The sequence below is a fragment of the Ovis canadensis genome, chromosome 2 (genome assembly GCF_042477335.2).
Source record: "Ovis canadensis isolate MfBH-ARS-UI-01 breed Bighorn chromosome 2, ARS-UI_OviCan_v2, whole genome shotgun sequence".
NCBI lineage: Eukaryota > Metazoa > Chordata > Mammalia > Artiodactyla > Bovidae > Ovis > Ovis canadensis.
In genome coordinates this window covers 198,903,204-198,922,584 of record NC_091246.1, presented here as the reverse complement: position 1 = coordinate 198,922,584, position 19,381 = coordinate 198,903,204, and the positions used below count along the sequence as shown (strand labels likewise).

The 19,381-nt window shown below is 43.8% G+C and overlaps 1 protein-coding gene across 6 annotated transcripts in view; it reads right to left on the bottom strand.

Annotated features, from left to right (window-relative positions):
• MYO1B (myosin IB) overlaps positions 1-19,381 on the bottom strand; it is a 192,318-nt gene that overhangs the window by 151,592 nt on the left and 21,345 nt on the right. For all 6 annotated transcript variants that reach the window (XM_069577880.1, XM_069577882.1, XM_069577885.1 and 3 more), the window contains exon 2: positions 5,280-5,423. In XM_069577880.1, coding sequence (XP_069433981.1) covers positions 5,280-5,414 — 135 coding nt within the window. In that variant the 5' untranslated portion in view covers positions 5,415-5,423. The remainder of the gene's footprint in view (positions 1-5,279; positions 5,424-19,381) is intronic.

Below are 19,381 nucleotides of genomic sequence, written 5' to 3'. Positions count from 1 at the left end.
TTTCAACACAATTTCCTTCAAGTTGATGGACTTCAACTACACCCTTCTCCCCTGGGGCCCCTGTTTACTCTGCCCTGCCTTGAGGAGTTCACCAGGAGAAAAAGCTTAAGAAGTGTGCCTCTGGGTGCACTTCAAGCTTAGAATTTCAGTAATAAATGCTTCTCATAGGGCGTGTCCTTCAGCCTGGTAACAACACCAACCAATAAAGCCACTTCACTACAGAATTCCCTACCAAGCCTGTGGGGCTTCCCTTGTGGCTCAACTGATAAAGAAACCCTCCACAATGTGGGAGACCCAGATCCCTGGGTTGGGAAGATCCCATGGAGAAGGGAAAGGCTATGCACTCCAGTCTTATTGCCTGAAGAATTCCACGGACTGGATAGTCCATGGGCTCGCAAAGAGTCTGACACAACTGAGTGACTCACGCACGCACAAAGCCTGTGAGGGGCTGACAGCAGAGGGTCTGGTCAGCATCAACTCCTGTATTCAGTAGACTATTTAACCTACTTACACACAATCCACCTATTTTTTTGTTTTTTCTTTAATTTAAATTTATTTTTGATTGGAGGATAATTGCTTTAAAATGTTGTGTCGGTTTCTACCATCTAACAACATGAATCAGCCATAGGCGTACATATGTCCCCTCCCTCCTGAATCTCCCTTCCACCTCCCAACCCTCTAGGTTGTCACAGAGCACTAGATTTGAGCTCCCTGGATCATACAGCAAATTTCCACTGGCTATCTAATTTTACATACGGTAATGCATATGTTTCAGTGCTGCTCTCTCAATTCTTTCCACCCTCTTCTTCCCCCACCAGCCCTGCCCACAGTCTGTTAACCCATCTGCCCTGGTGGCTCAGAGGTTAAAGCGTCTGCCTCCAATGCGGGAGACCCGGGTTCGATCCCTGGGTCGGGAAGATCCCTTGGAGAAGGAAATGGCAACCCACTCCAGTATTCTTGCCTAGAGAATCCCATGGACTGAGGAGCCTGGTGGTCTGCAGTCCACGGGGTCACAAAGATTCGGACACGACTGAGTGACTTTACTTACTTCCCCAAACCTCAGAGTCAGCATTTTCTTAAGCCATTCAGCTCCTTCTGGTCACCTGGCCACAGTCACCTGTGGTGACTTGGACTGAAGAGTATGTGTGACTCAGTGGCCCACCCAGAGTTCCAGGTTTACCTGACAGGATCACTAGTGGTTATGAATGCTCTAGAGAAGGGATCCTGCGAGAACTCTGTGAAGGAAGGGACTATTTCTTACCTGAAGATAGGGTGGCGGCAGCAGGGGAGTGGACGGCAGGATGGAAGTGCACGTCCTCGGATCTAGAGCTGTAAAAGCTCTGAGCAGAGACAGAGTTCTGAAATCTGAGCCACATAGCCCTCCATTCACGGGCCCCCTTATCAACCACAGCATGAACAAGCAAATGACTGTTCAACATGTTTGCATGCTGGATCACACAAGAACATCACACACTTTTACAGAATGAAATAAAGCCAAGAGACTATGACAGGGACTTAAAAAAAAAAAAAAAAAAACCTGTATCTTTCTGGGAAAGAATTAAAAAACAAAATGAAATGCAAGATAGTAAAATATCACATGTTATTAACTTGGCCTTTAATACCAGGCTAAACAGTTTCGTAGCAAAACCACAAACAAAAGCAAAGCACAAATATCAGAATAAAGGCCAAAAAACAGATTTCCCAAGGATGGTATATACAATTTGTGGGGTTACAGAGGTGGGATGATCAAATTTATTGTCCTATATTTTTTGTTAATTACAAAACCAATACATGCTTGACTTAACAAATCCTATAATACAGAGGTCTAAAAGAGTAATAACTTTTCCCTGTCCCCGTATCCCATCCCCTCCCCCAACTAAAGTCAACATGCCTAAACCCACCCACACTAAAGTTAGTACGGTACTAAAGTTAGCATGCCTTTCTCTTTATTCATACAAATAAACAAAGAAATCTGTATGCAGGTCAAGAAGCAACAGTTATAACAGGACATAGAACAACAGACTGGTTTCAAGTCAGAAAAGGAGTACATCAAGTCTCCTATATATTGTCACCATGCTTATTTAACTTATATGCAGAGTAGATCATGAGAAACGCTGGGCTGGATGAAGCGTAAGGTGGAATCAAGATTGCTGAAGAGGAATTAAAAAGCTTCTTGACCAAAGTGAAGAAGAGAGTGAAAAAGGTGGCTTAAAGCTCAACATTCAGAAAACAAAGATCATGGCATCTGGTCCCATCACTTCATGGCAAATGGATAGAGAAACAGTGGAAACAGTGGCAGACTTTACTTTTTTGAGCTCCAAAATTGCTGTAGATGGTAACTGCAGCCATGAAATTAAAAGATACTTACTCCTTGCAAGAAAAGCTATGAAAGCAGAGAAATTACTTTACCAACAAAGGTCTGTCTAGTCAAAGCTATGGTTCTTCCAGTAGTCATGTATGGATGTGAAAGTTGGACTATAAAGAAAGCTGAGTGCCGAACAATTGATGCTTTTGAACTGTGGTGTTGGAGAAGACTCTGGAGGGTGCCTTGGACTGCAAGGAGATCCAACCAGTCAATCCTAAAGGAAATCAGTCCTGAATATTCATTAGAAGGGCTGATGCTGAAGCTGAAACTCCAATACTTTGGCCACCTGATGCAAAGAACTGACTCATTGGAAAAGACCCTGCTGCTGGGAAAGATTGAAGGCAGGAGGAGAAGGGGATGACAGAGGGTGAGATGATTGGATGGCATCACCAATGCAATGGACATGAATTTGAGTAGGCTCTGGGAGTTGGTAATGGACAGGGAAGCCTGGCATGCCACAGTCCATGGGGTTGCAGAGTCAGACACGACTGAGCAACTGAACTGAACTGAAAGTTAGCATGCCTTTCTTTTTATTCACACAAATATACTAACATGTACATGTCATATACCTCCCATCTTTAAAAAAAAGTCATACAACACACATTACCCTATAAAAACTACTTTTTTTTCCCCTTTTTTGCTTAAAATAGAGAGTGCCTAGTGTTGGAAGAGTCTTGAGAGTCCCTTGGACTGCAAGGAGATCCAACCAGTCCATCCTAAAGGAGATCAGTCCTGGGTGTTCATTGGAAGGACTGATGTTGAAGCTGAAACTCCAATACTTCGGCCACCTGATGTGAAGAGCTGACTCATTTGAAAAGACCCTGATGCTGGGAAAGATTGAGGGCAGGAGGAGAAGGGGACGACAGAGGATGAGATGGTTGGATGGCATCACCAACTCAATGGACATAGGTTTGGGTGGATTCCAGGAGCCGGTGATAGACATGGAGGCCTGGAGTGCTGCGGTTCATGGGGTCGCAAAGAGTCGGACACGACTGAGCGACTGAACTGAACTGAACTGAAGCCTCCAATATGATGTGTGTTCAAAGTTACAAAATGAAGGCACAAACATCATGGAAATGATAGGTCCAAAGTATCATGGAAAACATTAATTATATGAATATCTGGAAGCAGAAAGCAATTTTCTGCTTTTGTTTTATACTAGAAAGAAGATTCCTAAAATAGTCAGAAAATAAAATTATTGTAAGGCTGAAACCCAGACATTTCGTCTGCTAAAGACTCATGAATGTTAACACTTGGCATTTTGTTTAAAAGGAGACTGTTTTATTTTTAGTGGGTACAACAAATCAGGTATTTGAATGCATGTAATGTTCTACTCTCCATCCTATTCTCAATTCACCTGAAAGGGAATTCTGCTTCTCAGAGCCAAAAAGAAAAATGATCAGCCGTGTTAGGTTGGGATATAACTGATTTCTCCTATCTCCACCTGAAAGACCAATGTTTAAAGTCTGTCTTTTATTTGCTATCAGACCACACTTTCAATTAAAGCTGCAGAGCCGTGCAGTTTTCCCACCTGAAAGCTGATATAGCCTGAGGAAAGGTGACCTGGGGCCTCAGTACCCAACCAAATCACACCTTCCCCCTGTTATAAAAGCAACAGCATTTTATACCTCATCCACCTGAATCAGCAGTTTATATAACTGCATCTCTGAACTTAGGTTAGTAGCCAGTTACCCAATTAATATTCCAAAGCAGTACCCACATATCTCATTGATGTTACTGTCAACCTACCCCTATCTCTAATACTCAAATCAAGAAAGAGGAAAAGTTCAATTCCCAGATGGTGACTCCTATTTCATTAAGAAATTAATTATCCAACGTTATCCTTGAAACATGATTGCTACCTGAAAAGGAAAGCTATATGAGACATAAAATATAGCATTGCATGTGATTTTTAAAATATATTAGTTCCACAAAAGTTACAAATCAGTTATGTTCTCTCCTTTTATTTATTTATATTTCTTCCTATTGTTTGCACACTAATAGGAAAACATAAAGCATGTCTCAATAAACCAATTCATATCCAGACACAGAGACACTATAGAGTGGAAGAAATAGAACTCAAAGGTGATGTAGGTTCTACCAAAACTACTTCTACCCAATCCATTGGTTTCCTTCTCAGCTGCTGGTACAGGGCATCACTGCCCCATTTCCTTAGTTTAGTTAACACCATGTCTCTATCTGAGCAGATGCAAATTTCTGTGCTTTCTGCAAGTTCCCAAAAAGCTGCACATAAAAGCATTTGTCATTCATATTGTAAATATATTTTAAAAACTCGACAATGTAACACTGTGAAATCCTTCATAGAGAATTTTTACAACATAAAATTTCTATCACTGTATATATTTCTATGTTTTCATTCCTGTGCCTGACATGATACTTTTGTATAGCAGGACATGACTATTCCCAAATCTCCAGAGACCAAATACATATTCATAGCTGGTAATTTGCTCCTGTCTCTACTAACTACAAATGTCAAGGTTTCTCTCTCTTTTGATAGCTGACTGACTTGCATTTCAATAAGTGGTTTCTCGAAGGTTAGACTACTAATCTTATGTAGGCATCCAAGACACTTCTGGATTTCAAACTTCCTCCTGAGCATATGTCCCTCAGAGGGCAGAATGTAGTCTTCCACTTGATTCTGAATACCATCAACATCCAGCACAACACTCTGCCTGGTCAGCAGACATCATGTGTGGGAAGAGACTCACGTGACTCTCATCAACATTACTCACGCACCAGTGAGCAAACACAAACTTCTTCCTGAGGGTATCAACAAATACCTCTGGACTCCAATAAACACACGGAAAAAAGAAGAGTCTGAGGAAGAGAAGCCCACTCTGCACCATAAAATGCAAAGTCTAAACTCCCCAGATGACCTTCCGTGCACACTCACATATATCTCATTGTGGTCAAAGCGCTTCTTGAGGTTGTCGATGACAGTGTCCTCATTGAGAGGTTCTAAAAGAACCATATCTCCAACTCCAATCATATTGTCCAGCAGTGACGTTTTCACCTCCATCTTGGCCATAGTCTCTTGCTGTAGGAAAGAAAGAGAAAGGGACAATTTAAATGAGTAAGATTAGTTCAGATAGGTTCTTGGCATCAATGGAGAAATGAAACACTGCTAGTAAATGGTCCTCACTTACCTATGTTATAACCTCTCCTTTCCTACAACCTACGTCAGAAGCCTAGGGGGTGGAGGGGGTGGGGAGAAGGCTGCAGTCACTGCCAAGCTGCTAGAAGTCCCAACTGCCAACATGCCACCACAGATGAACCTCCCTCCCAGGCATCATCAGCCCAAGCAAAGTCCATCTACCGAAAGAGCCACTAGGTAGCCAGGATTGCTGTTTCCTTCTTTTTAGATCATCGCCTCTTCCCAACCAGAAGTTGCAAAACACTAGCAAGAGAACCCACTCCTTTCTACCAGCCCTTGCCTACCAATGTCAGACCTGAACCCACAGAAACCTGCTGCCCCAAGTGGCATCACCCAGTATTCCATGATGAAATGCAAAATGCCATTTTCCCAAAAAATATTGAGTTTAAAATGATGTTAACATTTAGGGAGTGCTTGGTGCATACCAGATGCTATCTCAAGAACTTTCTATGCATCAATTAATTTAATTCTCACAATTCTATGTGGTAAATTGTTATCATTATACCCATTTTAAGATAAGGAATCTCAGAAAGGTTAAGAGATTTTGCTTATGGTTAGTTAGGACTATATTACATTTATGTGTTAAAAGAACAAAATCACCACTTATAATACTATACCTATGAGGAGAAATTTCATTCCAGGAGTCAACACTGACTGATATAGAAAAAAATACACCCCACTTGAAAATCAGAGGTTGCCTATATAATATAACCTGCCAAGAATGACCTCAGTATTCTTAATGCTCATTCCAACAGACACACTGCTAGAAGAGCAAAGAGACATTACTTTGGCAACAAAGGTCCATCTAGTCAAAGCTTTGGTTCTTCCAACAGTCATGTATGGATGTGAGAGTTAGACCATAAAGAAGGCCGAGCACTGAAGAATTGATGTTTTTGAACTGTGGTGTTGGAGAAGACTCTTCAGAGTCCCTTGGACGATAAGGAGATCAAACCAGTTAATCCTAAGGGAAATCAACTCTGAAAATTCATTGGAAGGACTGATGCTGAAGGCTAAAGCTCCACTACTTTGACCACCTGATATGAAGAATGGACTCACTGGAAAAGACCCTGAAGCTGAGAAAGACTGAAGCCAGGAGGAGAAGAGGATGATGGAGGATGAGGTGGCTAGATGGCATCACCGACTCGATGGACATAAGTTTGAGCAAGCTCCGGGAGATGGTGAAAGACAGGGGAGCCTGGCATGCTGCAGTCCATGGGGTTGCAAAGAGCCAGACATGACCGAGTGGCTGAACAACAATAACATTAAAAAAAAATTTTTTAAGTGTGTACTGAAAAGCCAAAAAAGAGAGACTAAGAACCAGCAGCAAGGCTCTCCGATAAACAAAAGCAACCAATAAGGAACTATTTAATAATCAAAAGAAGGAAACCAAAGTTAACTTCTTTGTTAATCTTTTTAAATATCATGCCAACTACACCTGGAATAAACAGCCCCAGGTATTGCTAAAACCCAGCAACAGTCGCACCAAGAATGGTTTCACATACCTTGAACCAGGCCAGATTCTTTCAAAATAAACCAGGTGGAGGAAGGAGACCTGTCAAGCTCTACGGATGCACAGAAGCCAGAGACAAGGCTGGGCCCACACTAAGTCCTCGGAGACTTGTTCAGGAATAGGAACGTGAGTGCCCAAACTGTCGCAATAAATTAACATTTCAATCAAATTTCAAGTTCTCAGACTTGAGAAATGCCAAAAGCAATCTAGCGGCGATACATTACATGTAATTTGGCAGATGAGGGAAGAAGGCTTAGGGATTAAGGGGAAAATCAACCTGAGAAGAGTTTCAAAAATAACCACCTCAACCCAGCAATTTGAATTAAGTAAGGAGGCCGAATGGGAACTCTTTGCCCCAGGGTAGATTCCTGTATATAAAGTCTATTTATGGAAACAGCTACAGAAAGACAACAGCTTCGTGGCAGGTAACAGCAATTAAGCAGCCAATCTTTCTGTGTAATTAAACCTGCTTCACCATCGTTTCAAATATGAGTTTCAAGCGAGAGTATGGGTTCTAATTTTTACACTTCTTTCCCAACTTTATAATCAATCTGAAGGGCAAGGGCGGAAGAGGGCAAAACAAATGCTGTTATAGGCAGTGGGTAAAAGGGAAAAACTCTTAAAACACAACTTTTGCAAATCAAAATACCACAATAAAGTAAACCAACTGAAAAGGTGATACCAACATCCATTTAGCCCAGCCAGCACAGTTTTGTTTCATACCAGTTTTTCTTTTTTAGCATCTAGGTTTTCTGGGGGAGCAAACAGTGATACCCTCCCCCACATTCTCATTCTGGTGAAACTGGAACCCTGATAAAATGGCACAGAGATACTTCCTATCTTCACACAAATGGATTGATTTCCCTGACTACCATCTCCAGGCCTGGTTGGGTCACTCTGACATCTCAACAAAATGAGCCCATGTATTTCGTTCAGCCGAAAGAAACTGATTTGTTTCTTCTCTGAAAGAGCAACACTGACTACAGGAACAAATTTCAGAATGACTTGCTAACTCAAAGTTTCCATAAACTACCAGAAGAATCCACACGGGAACACATGGAGAACACCGAGGACACTTTGTGTTTGATGCATACAAGCTCACCACCTGCACCCTTCCCAAGAACCCCCCAGGGGAATCCACGTTGTTCCAAGGAAGCCACTTTTATCTCATGTCCGGGAATAGAGCATGCGATCTAGACTGTGACAATGAACACATTTCCATCTCCCAGCCACGAGAGCTGATTCAGCGCTGGTCATTTCACTGAGCCTGAAGCTTTGGCCTGGAGTATTAGGACAAAGGTTCCATCTATCTCAGGGTGGCATGAGTTACAGATGTGGTACTAGGAATTGCTGCGACCATGACTGCTTTTGGAGCCTCCCTGGTAGCTCAGATGGTAAAGAAGCTGCCTGCAACGCAGAAGACCCGGGTTCAATCCCTGGGTCAGGAAGATCCCCTGGAGAAGAAAATGGCAACCCACTCCAGTATTATTGTCTGGGAAATCCCATGGACAGAGGAGCTTGGCAGGCTACAGCCCACGGGGTCTGCTTTTATGAGGGAGCTGGTCTGAGGAGGAAAACAGTACACAGAGGAGGGCAAGGAAAGAAAATAACCCAGTGACATCACAAACCTCCAGAAAGGTTTGCACCTGAAGCCTGCCACACAGCTCACAAGTTTTCAGTCACAGAGGCCAACTAAGTCTCCTTATTGTCTAAGTTGTTTGAGTTGGATTTTCTATTACTTGCTACAGAAAGCATCTTACCCAATAAAAGAAGGTGGCACAAGGAAATAGAATGTTGTAAATAACACACTAAAGAGCATGAACCGGCTAAGCCAAGGCCGCAAGGGTGGAGGCATGAGGACCTACTTACCAATTTGGACTGGCAAGATCACCGTTGATATTTAACAGAGAAACAGGTGATTAACGGCCTGTTGTGCCTTAAAACATGGACCTTGTGCTTGCAACTTTTGAGAATGTGAGAAAAAAAATCCGATGCTAGAGTATGTGTGGGCTACTCATTGAAGATCTACAAGAAAGCTGTAAAACTAGCCTGTCTGAAAGCCAGAGGGGAGAACATACGATTCTAAGAGGAGTCACTGCCTGGAAGCAGGAGATGCAGAGAAGACCGCTATCCCAAAAACCAACTGTTTCATCTCTACAGCCCGAGAACAGGATAGCACACCCACCGTGAAGATGGAACGCAGGGGAATTATCACCCACGCTACTGCTTCTTAAGCTTCTTAACTATTCCCAGGTGGATTCCATTCACCAAGAGCTACGGCCAGGTTCAACTGCCCAGAGACAAGTTCTCAGATCGGGTTCTAGGTCCAAAACCTTAGGGGTTGGTAGTATGTCTGATTTTTATTGGGGCTTCCCAGGTGGCACTAGAACCTGCCTGCTAATGCAGGAAATGTAAGAGACAGGGGTTTGATCCCTGGGTCGGGAAGATCCCCTGGCGGGCTACAGTCCAGGGGTCACAAAGAACTGGACAAGACTGAAGCGACTTAGCATGCACATACTGTTTTTTATTAATCCATGGAAGCAGTAAACCTTGAAAGCCAACACCATTTTTAAGGAGTCTGGCTGACAATGACGAGTGCTTAATCCTTAAGACAATCAACACCAAGACCTCCAACTCATAAAAAAAAAACTAAAAACAAGAACTGTTAAAACATGACAAAACCATCATTCCCTACACTCCACTTTAGATGAGGCCACAGAAGACAACGGGCGAGAGAAATCTTCCTGATACCCTCTGTGGAGGGGCAGCAATGTTTTCAGCCACACAGGGAAGAGCTGCATGATGCTGGCTGGAGCACTTCATTTTCTTAAGCCGAAGCACAGAAAGAAAGGCATATGTGAGTGCTGGGCAGCCACAAGAGGAGCCAGAGGAGACATTCGTCTTTTTTTTTTTTTTTTTTTAATAGAGACACTATCTTGTATACAATCCTATTCCAGTAAAGAATCTGCCTGCAATACAGGAGACCCAGGTTCAATCTCTGGGTCAAGAATATCCCTTGGAGAAGGGTATGGCAACTCACTCCAGTATTCTTGCCTGGATTCTCCAGGACATGGACAGAGGAGCCCAGTGGGCTAGTCCATGGGCTAGTCCCTGGGGTCTATTCTTCAGTCCATGGGGTCGCAAACAGTCAGTCACAACTGAGCAACTATCACACTTTTACTTTTCTTCCCCCTTTCGAGGAGTCCAAGTTACCTTGTAACAAGTAACTAGTGATAAGTAATGCCCAGTTCTCACTACAGAATTCAAAGGAGACAGACATGCTTTCTTCATCCCCAAAGAACATGGCCTGCATGCATGCATGCGTGCTAAGTCACTTTAGTCGTGTCCAGCTCTTTGAAACCCTATGGACTGTAGCCCGCCAGGCTCCTCTGTCCATGAGATTCTCCAGGCAAGAATACTGGAGTAGATTGCCATGCCCTCCTCCAGAGGAGCTTCCTGATCCAGGGATCAAACCAGTTTCCTACATCTCCTGCACTGCAGGCAGACTCTACCCACTGAGCGACCTGGGAAGGCCAAACATGGCTTATGCACAGCCAATCACATCCTCCTATGACCAGGAGTCCCGTGACATGATGACGGCTGGTGGTTATACTCATTACTCACTGCATGACAGCAGCAGCATGAAAACCAGGTGGTTCCCGTGCCCTGGCTTCTGCTACGGATCCTGCTGCCCAGTCCCCCAGTCTTTCGGAGGTTCCTGCCTCCCTTCTAAGCCTGTATCCTTCCTGATCCTCTGACCTTTCAGCAATTCTGTGAGTTCCTACATCCTTTCTGCATTGCACCCAACCAAGAGCCTTGACTGACTTGAACGCTAAGTACTGTGCCCAATATAAGTATTAAACCACTGTTCGATCTTCAATATTATGTAAAGCTAATCTTTTTCCCCAACTTTGGAGAAAGCAATCCACCAAATACAATGACTGGCGGAGCCTTTAGGGGGCCACTTAGGCAGGACCTCCACCTAAGGGCACTGGTATAGCCCAGCCAGAAGCTCACCAACTGATAACAGGTGACTCCATGGCTGCACAAGCTCTTTTCACCTGTTTGTCCATCCAAGAAAAACAAAATACATGTTCACAACCATTCTTTCCCCCACTTACTCTCATCTCAAAAACTTACCACCTATATTGCAGTGTATATCAGTTCATTTACTGGCATATTTTGCGGCATAAAAATACCACTTAAAATCTGAAAAGCATCATTTCAAAAATCCCTCAAAATCCAAAAGAATGAAACATAAACATCCTACAGCATCTTAAAATGCCATCTATAACCTAACATTTATATATGAGTAGTCTACTCAGCCCCAACCTTAAATTACAAGTCACCTACCACGTTAATGTTGTCTATGCCTGGGGATGTCAAGACCAGCATTTCCCAAACCAACAGCCCCACAGAGACATGGCCACACCAGACAGTAGATCCTTAGGAAGAGCATGGCCATTCTACTATTGACATCAAAACAGCAACACTGAAAAGTTATTCCAAAGTAATTGGTAATTTAATTACTAAATAAGAGATGTATTTTAAGCTGAAATATATTATCTGTTGGTCTCCCAGTTACTCAAAAGCCTCAGAACGCCACAGATGAGAACAAATGTGTATTTTTAAGTTGAAACAGTTTTACTGTAGAATCTGAAAGAACATTCTCAAATCAGAGCTGAGCTGGGCAATGGTTCACAAGAATTAACATTAATTTATGAACACAATTTTAAATTTGAAGAAACCTTGGACTACAAGCTGCTGCTGCTAAGTCACTTCAGTCGTGTCCGACTCTGTGACCCCACAGACGGCAGCCCGCCCAGCTCTCCAGTCCCTGGGATTCTCCAGGCAAGAATACTGGAGTGGGTTGCCATTTCCTTCTATGCATGAAAGTAAAAAGTGAAAGTGAAGTCGTGTCCGACTCCTAGCGATCCCGTCGACTGCAGCCTACCAGGCTCCTCCATCCATGGGACCTTCCCGGCAAGAGTACTGGAGTGGGGTGCCATTGCCTTCTCCGGGACTACAAGCAAATATTACATAAAACAGATAAACAAGGTCCTACTGTATGGTACAGGAAATTATATTCAATATCCTGTAATAAACCATAATGGAAAAGAATATGAAAAAGAATACATATAAAACTGAATCATTTGCACACCAGAAACTAACACAACACTGTAAATCAACTATGAAAAAAAAGTGTTTGTCGTTCAGTCGTGTCTGACTCTGCAACCCCATGGACTGTCATCAGCCAGGCTCCTCTGTCCAAGGATTCTACTACAGAGGGTTGCCATTCCATTCGTCAGGGGATCTGCCCACCCAGGGATCAAACCTGGTTCTCCCGCATTGCAGGCAGTTTCTTTACCATCTAAGCCATTCAACTTAAAAAAACAGTAAATAATGGAAAATTCCTAGCAGTCCAGTGGTTAGGACTCTTAATGACACTTTCACTACCATGGCCTGGGTTCAATCCCTTGTGGGGGAACTAAGAACCTGCGAGTGTCCCAGTATGGCCAAAAAAATAAATGATTAAATAATAAATAAATTTTAAAATGTGAAGGCATTTCTTAAGCATAGCCATAAAAGCCACTTGCAGGAAAACTTGATGAAAGCAGGTTATCTACTGCTCTGGTAACTGTAAATGAGGACGGCTGAAATACATCTATTATAATATACATCAGAAGCAGAGCCTTCGGGGAGTCTTCTTACCATAGTAACCACTGTTATTTGACTCGAGTTCCCCTCATTAACCTCCTTGTGCCGTAGTCTTGTATGCTTTATAGCCCCTTTTCTGGAGAATCAGCTCCACGGTGTCAAGAATCACCCTTATTCATCTTTATCTCCCCAAAGGCACAGTGCACAGCCTCTGGCACATGGCAGGCATGCAGACAAACACAAAAGGAAAACAAGTATGCAAATTTATGGTTGACAACTGAGTTGTTCAATAGTGCACATTCTCACAGCTGCCATCCTGGGTTGGGTGGTTCCTTCCCAGCCGACCAGAAGGCAAAATAATGACTGTGGCTTCAAGCCACTTTGATCCATTCCTCTAAAAACACAATGCTATCAACAAAGGACAGGAAACAGAATTGAGCTATTTGGCTCCCAAAGACATCGCTAATGCTTTTAAGGATAACCTGAGAAACACATTTAACGAAGAAAACAAGGCCAATGTGGCAGGATTTCATGAATAAAGTAAGACTCAGCAAATCCTGATAGCAAAACAAAGGCAAAAGAGAGGCCAAGTCTATAGGACGTGGTTCAGTACCAAATATAATGGGCTAAGTGACTAAAAAACCCCTGAAACTTCCTTCCTGGATCTTTCAAAATAGCACCAACCTCATCTTTGAGAAAAGTCTGATTAAATTTCCATTCAATTCAGTTCAACCACCGCTTAACGCTATTCAGCCCTGTTGGTCCCTGGCATTGTGTTAAGTGCTAGGGACACACTGAATAACCATGGTATTTCCTTGTCCCATACACTCCCCAGGAGCTCACGGTCTAGTAAGAGAGTCAAGACAAAAAATAGGTGACTTTTGAAATTTCAAATGACCATCTTAATGATTAAAAGCAACACGAGTGCACTAGAGGAGAAAAGAAATCAGAAAATGTAGATGAGCAAAAAGAATATAAGCCAAATCCAACAGCCTCATGCTTTAGTTTAAATCCTTCTGGATTCACTAGAATCCCTAGAAAACCTGATTTTTATAACCAATGAAATGGCCATCATTTCTGGCTTTATTGATCTATGTAAGTATTTCTGCCTCAGGTAGGAATGTGAAATAGATCCATGGGAGTTATGAAACTCTGGAGCTACACCAATAATATCCAACACTTTAACATTCAGCCAAATTGTATGGCCATCTGCCCCTCTGTTCTTTACCTTCTGTGTGTATGCTTAGTCGCTCAATCATGGCTGACTCTTTGCAACCCCATCAACTGTAGCCCACCAGGCTCCTCTGTCCATGGAATTCTCCAGGCAAGAACACTGGAGTGGTAGCCTTTCCTTCTCCAGGGGATCTTACCAACCCAGGAACTGAACCCAGGTCTCCTACATTGCAGGCAGATTCTTTACACTCTGACCCACCAAGCAAGCCCCTCTTTACCATCTCCCCACCCTCAAATTAGCAACCCACAGCATCAACCGCCTGCCCACCAGTCATCTCTACCACTTGGCTGTTTCTAACATATCAGTGCACGTTCACCTCTCTTCTACCATCACACACCACAAGGCCAGAAACGAAAACAAAACCATCTTACTCTCCCTAGATTCCACAGTCACAACTGATCCAGTTTCTCACCCTTGGCCTCTCCCTGTCTCTAACTCCCCACCTTGATTGTATTGGCTTTACAACCCCCGCTCCATCCTTTCCCACCCTTCCCCACTGGGACTGCCCCAGTTCAGGCTTCATCATCTCTCACCCTGAAGGCAGCAACCTCCTAAGTTGTCTTCACCACTGCCTCTGCCAGGCCCACTCCTCCCCCGATCCACGTGCCGCACCACCCAAGTTGCCTTTCTAAATCACAGTTTGATCAGGTAAGTGAAAGTCACTCTTTATGACCCCATGGACTGTAGCCCACCAGGCTCCTCTGTCCATGGAATTCTCCAGGCAAGAATACTAGAATGGGTTGCCATTTTCTTCTCCACTGATCAGGTAAGCCCTGCTCTAAATCCTCCAATAACTCTCCAGCATCTTTTAATATTCAAATTCCTTAGGAGATGATCAAAAAGATCAGAGAATTACCAAATGACCCAGCAATTCTACTTTAGAATTTGAAAGGAGGGATTCAAACATTCCTGTTCAAAGCAGCATTATTCACAGAACAAAATGTGACACACAAACAGTGGGATATTATTCAGCCTTAAGAAAAAAAGCAAATTCTGACACACGCTGTAGCACAGATGAAACCTGAGAACATCATGCTAACTTAAGTAGTCACAGTGTTAGGCACTTATTCATGTGCCACTCTTTGTGAATCCATGGATGGTAGCCCGCCAGGCTCCTCTGCCCATGGAACTCTCCAGACAAGAACCTTGGAGTGGGTTGCCATTTCCTCCTCCAGGGAATCTTCCTGGCCCAGAGATTGAACCCAGGTCTCCCGCATTGCAGAGTTCTCCCACATTGCAGGCAGATTCTTTACCATCTGAGCCACCATGGAAGCCCCAAGAATATTGGAGTGGGTTGCCATTCCCTTCCGTGGGGGATCTTCCTGTCCCAGGGATCGAACCCGATCTCCCAAATTGCAGGTGGATTCTTTACCATCTGACCAACTGAAATAAGTCAGTCACAAAAGGACAAGTACTGTATGACTCCACTTATATGAGGTCCTAGAGCAGTCAAATTCATAAAGACAGAAAGTAGGACGGTGGTTACCAAGAGCTGAGGGAGGAGGGAAAGGGAAGTTGCTGTTTAACCAGTACAAGGTTTCACTTTGGGAAGATGACCAATGGTGCTGATAGTTACACAACAATGTAAATATACTCGATGCCACTGAACTGCCACACTTAAAAACGTTAAAATGGTCATGATACGATATGCATACTTTATCAAACATTAAAAAAAATTCCTCATCAGAGCTGACACGACTCCACAATTGGACTCCAGCCTTCCTCCTCATTCTCACTGCTCCTTGACCAAGTCTCTCAACCCCTTAAGGCAAACTTCACATGAGGGACCTCCCGGGACAAACAGAAATGTGGTTCTAGCTGTAGGCCTTTGCTCCACAGGATCAGCTGAGCTGCTTGTCTTAAATAAATCCCCTCTGACTTAAACCAGTGTGAGCAGCCCTTCCCCCAAGGCAGTGTGCTCTGAGCAAGCCCTACACATCCAGCACAACTGTCAGCTTGCTGGTCTCCTCCGGCCTCTGGAGAAAGCCTGCGCTCCCCACGTGTGAAGACCCCCGCTGCCTGGCCAAGGGATGGTGCACAAGGAGTTGGTGTGCAGAATAGGTAGATGGATGCACGTGGGAGTGACTCAGCCCATTTTTCCTTCCAGGGCTGTTTCCATTATCTCTACCCTTCCTACCAGAGAGCTTCATGAGGTTCACCAAGAACAAGAAAGACCTGGGTTAGAAACTGAAGGCCAAAACACTTTCTCAGTATTTATGAAGTTAAGGGCAAGTAGAATGAAAACTGCATTCTTTAGGACAATTTACTCAAGGAGAAGAGGCTGGTGGGCCACACAGGGTGCTGTGCAGGGCTCCCTCCAAGTCTAAGAAAATGGGCCATGACATTCATTTATGAAACAGCATCTGAGGATGATGCCAATTTTCATTCCTATCAACACACTTCCTTAGAGAAGCTTATAGTATACGGTATGCCGATTCATGGCTTTACTTCACATAGTTATCTGATTTTCCAATCCTGTTTTCCACTGTTAAAGCCACTACACACTGAGGTTTTATCCATCTTTCTCTAAAGCGTTTTGTTAAGGATATTTAATAGACTGCTAGTAGGAAGGCTTTTGTTAGCATCTTAGATTTAGGAAAGAAACAGGCCTAACTACTGGGCAGTTTCCATACAATAACTGTTGTCTTGAGCTTCAATTATGGATAATAAAAAGGACATTAAGTTATCAGGCAATGATAAAATGGAATAGATTTGAACTGGGAATGAAAACAAACAACTAAAACCATACAGAAGCCCATAAATCACAAAGCCAGACTCAGATCTTAAAAAGCTTTGTGAATGCGAAAGGCAATTAATACAACTTTCTGAATATCTAAGAGTCCACACCCCAGAGAGTACCTCTGAATAGGCAGAGATGGGCCGGGAACCACTCAGTGTCAATGTCAGGTTTGTTTCTGTCTGGGTATAGCAAGGCTAGCCTTATCAACCAAAGCTGTCAGCCAGGAGCTGGGCTACCCTCAACCTCAGGCATGGTCCAGTTATTAAGGATTTGAAAGATAGCATCTAGACAGAACTTTATAATGTGATAGGTTAAAAAAAAGTTTTTTTCTACCTAAGGAAATGATGAAGTATATTATCGAGACTAATTAGAAAGACTTCTGAATCAAAAATAACTGGCTGCTATGACAACATTGAAGGTTCTGGATTACAAACTACAGACTACCTCTTCTGATGTATAAGCAAAATTTCTTAGGATCCCAGGCAAAGCCTTATTTTACCAGAGATAGAAATGGACCCAGGAGATGTTGCATATTTGGTTTCTGGAAGAGCCAGGGTGAAGAGGAAGCTTTCCTAATGGGTCTAAGCATATAGGCTTTCATACTCATATTACACACACATCCTTCACTCTAATTCCTAAGTCATCAAACTTCAGAATACGCCACAGTTCTTAAAGAGAAGCTTGACTTGGGAAAGAGTAACTTTTCACAAGTTCAGTAGCAAGAGTTTACCATGACTGAGAATTCACTTTTGATCCACCCAACATGGAACATCACAGGCTTTGAATCACTGACCCAAGCTTGCATCCAAGGAAATTCATCTCTGGAATTCGAGTTTCTGATCTAAAAATTCAGGGATGACAACATCCAGTTTACTTCCTCTTTTGAGAAAGCAGAGCCCGACTCCCAAGAGGCTGTCACCAGATTCCAGTTCTCTCCCTCCCTAGTGCCTGTTTCTGCTAACCTGAAGAGCTCGCCTGCTCGGCCCTGAGGTCTCCTGGCCAGTGTGTCCATGTAAATAACCTCGAGCATTGCCTCATGTGCAGTGGACATCCCATGGAGGTCAGTACCCCGAGGAGGCACGCAGCCAACAGCACTGTCTCCACCGTCACTTCCCGGAGCAAGTTCTGCAGAGTCATGGCAGGAACAACTGCCAAGGGGCAGGGTGCCTTCAGAGAATGCCACCCACCCTCAAGACTGGGTCTGAAAACCACCCCCATGCCTCTTCTCCACCCCTTCCCCAGTGCAGTACCCATCGGGAATGGAAGACAAGCCGTCCTGGCTTTAGGGGGAACCTATGGTTGTGCTGTCCCACTCACACTGGACGTTATGAGAACTCATGAGCTAATGTCTGAAAAGGTCTATGAGTTCCTAAGGGACAAAGGAGCCAAAAACTATAAACCACTGTTACAGTCAGAAACACAAACTCAGCTGCACTGGGACCTGCAAATTATAACCAATAGGCCTCTCAATCCGCTCCCTCATGATGGATTAAAAAAATTTCCAAGAAGTCCAACGTGTTTAGATTGGCAAACCCGACGCCCTGGAACCCCCAGGTGAACGTAAAAGGGCTCACGTGTAACTGGCACACCTGCCAGCTCTGATTAGTTCCTGGCTGGTGCGCAGACCCCAAATACAACACAGTGGTTATTAAACAGAACACAGCCACCAGGGGAAATCCAACTTTCCTTCCAAACGAACTGCCTCGTTAATCAGAGGGTCTCAGTCTCGTCCCTCACGCTAATACCCACACCAAGTTCTCCTGTCCTCAGCCCCTCCCCTTGCTTACAAGGTTTGGGGTCCCTCTCTGTTCTCTGTATGCTTGACCAGACCATCCAAGCACTCAAGCTGTTCCCTTATAGTTCAAAGTACGGTGATTTGCACCTAGGAGCTATACATGTAAGGTTCCTTGTACCCAGCAGTTTGGGGGTCCCACTATATCAAGTTTTGAAGACACTTGGCTGAATAAAGACACTCACATGAAATAGCCTGGGGTACACCAGAGCAAAACTACTTTCCTTTAAAAAGGCTCCTTTCATCATCCAGGCTCTTTTCAGTGACAATGGAGGGAAAGGTACTGAATTGCTCTCTGCGGTAAGGAAGCAAAGTATCTCTCCGGGAAACAGCAGCTGTTGCACTCTGCAACAGACCAGAGAGTTGGAATGAACACCTCAGTGGCTCGGAAAGAATCCCCCGAGTTCCATGCTGTCGCCAGCTCTGTGGTAGTGCAGGGAGACCCAGCACACTGCCAATGCTGAGCCTCAGTCTCCCCACAAAGGGGCTGCACACATCGTCTCCTAAAGTCTTGTTCCGGCTTCCATCATTACTGACTCAGCAAGAATAGCTCAACTGGGAAAGACTGACTTCCTTCATTTCAGGGTAAGCAATCACGGGTGTGATTACAAAGAATGTGAAAAGCCAAAAATGCCAGGCCACAGAAAACTTTCCCAATGACACTTACTCAGACGTAAAGGAACGCAGCTCTCTTTGTTCTGACCTCACCAGACAAAAAAAAAAGAAAGAAAAATATATTAAGGGAATAACCACACTCAGCACAGAAGGAAATGCACAAAATCACAGGATCACCATCAGGAAAGGCATCGGGACACATGTGACTGTGTTGTCTGTTTACAACTACACGCTTAGCTGCAAAATGGCACTGGCTATTTTAACAAATATATCCAGTTATGAAAGCAAAAAG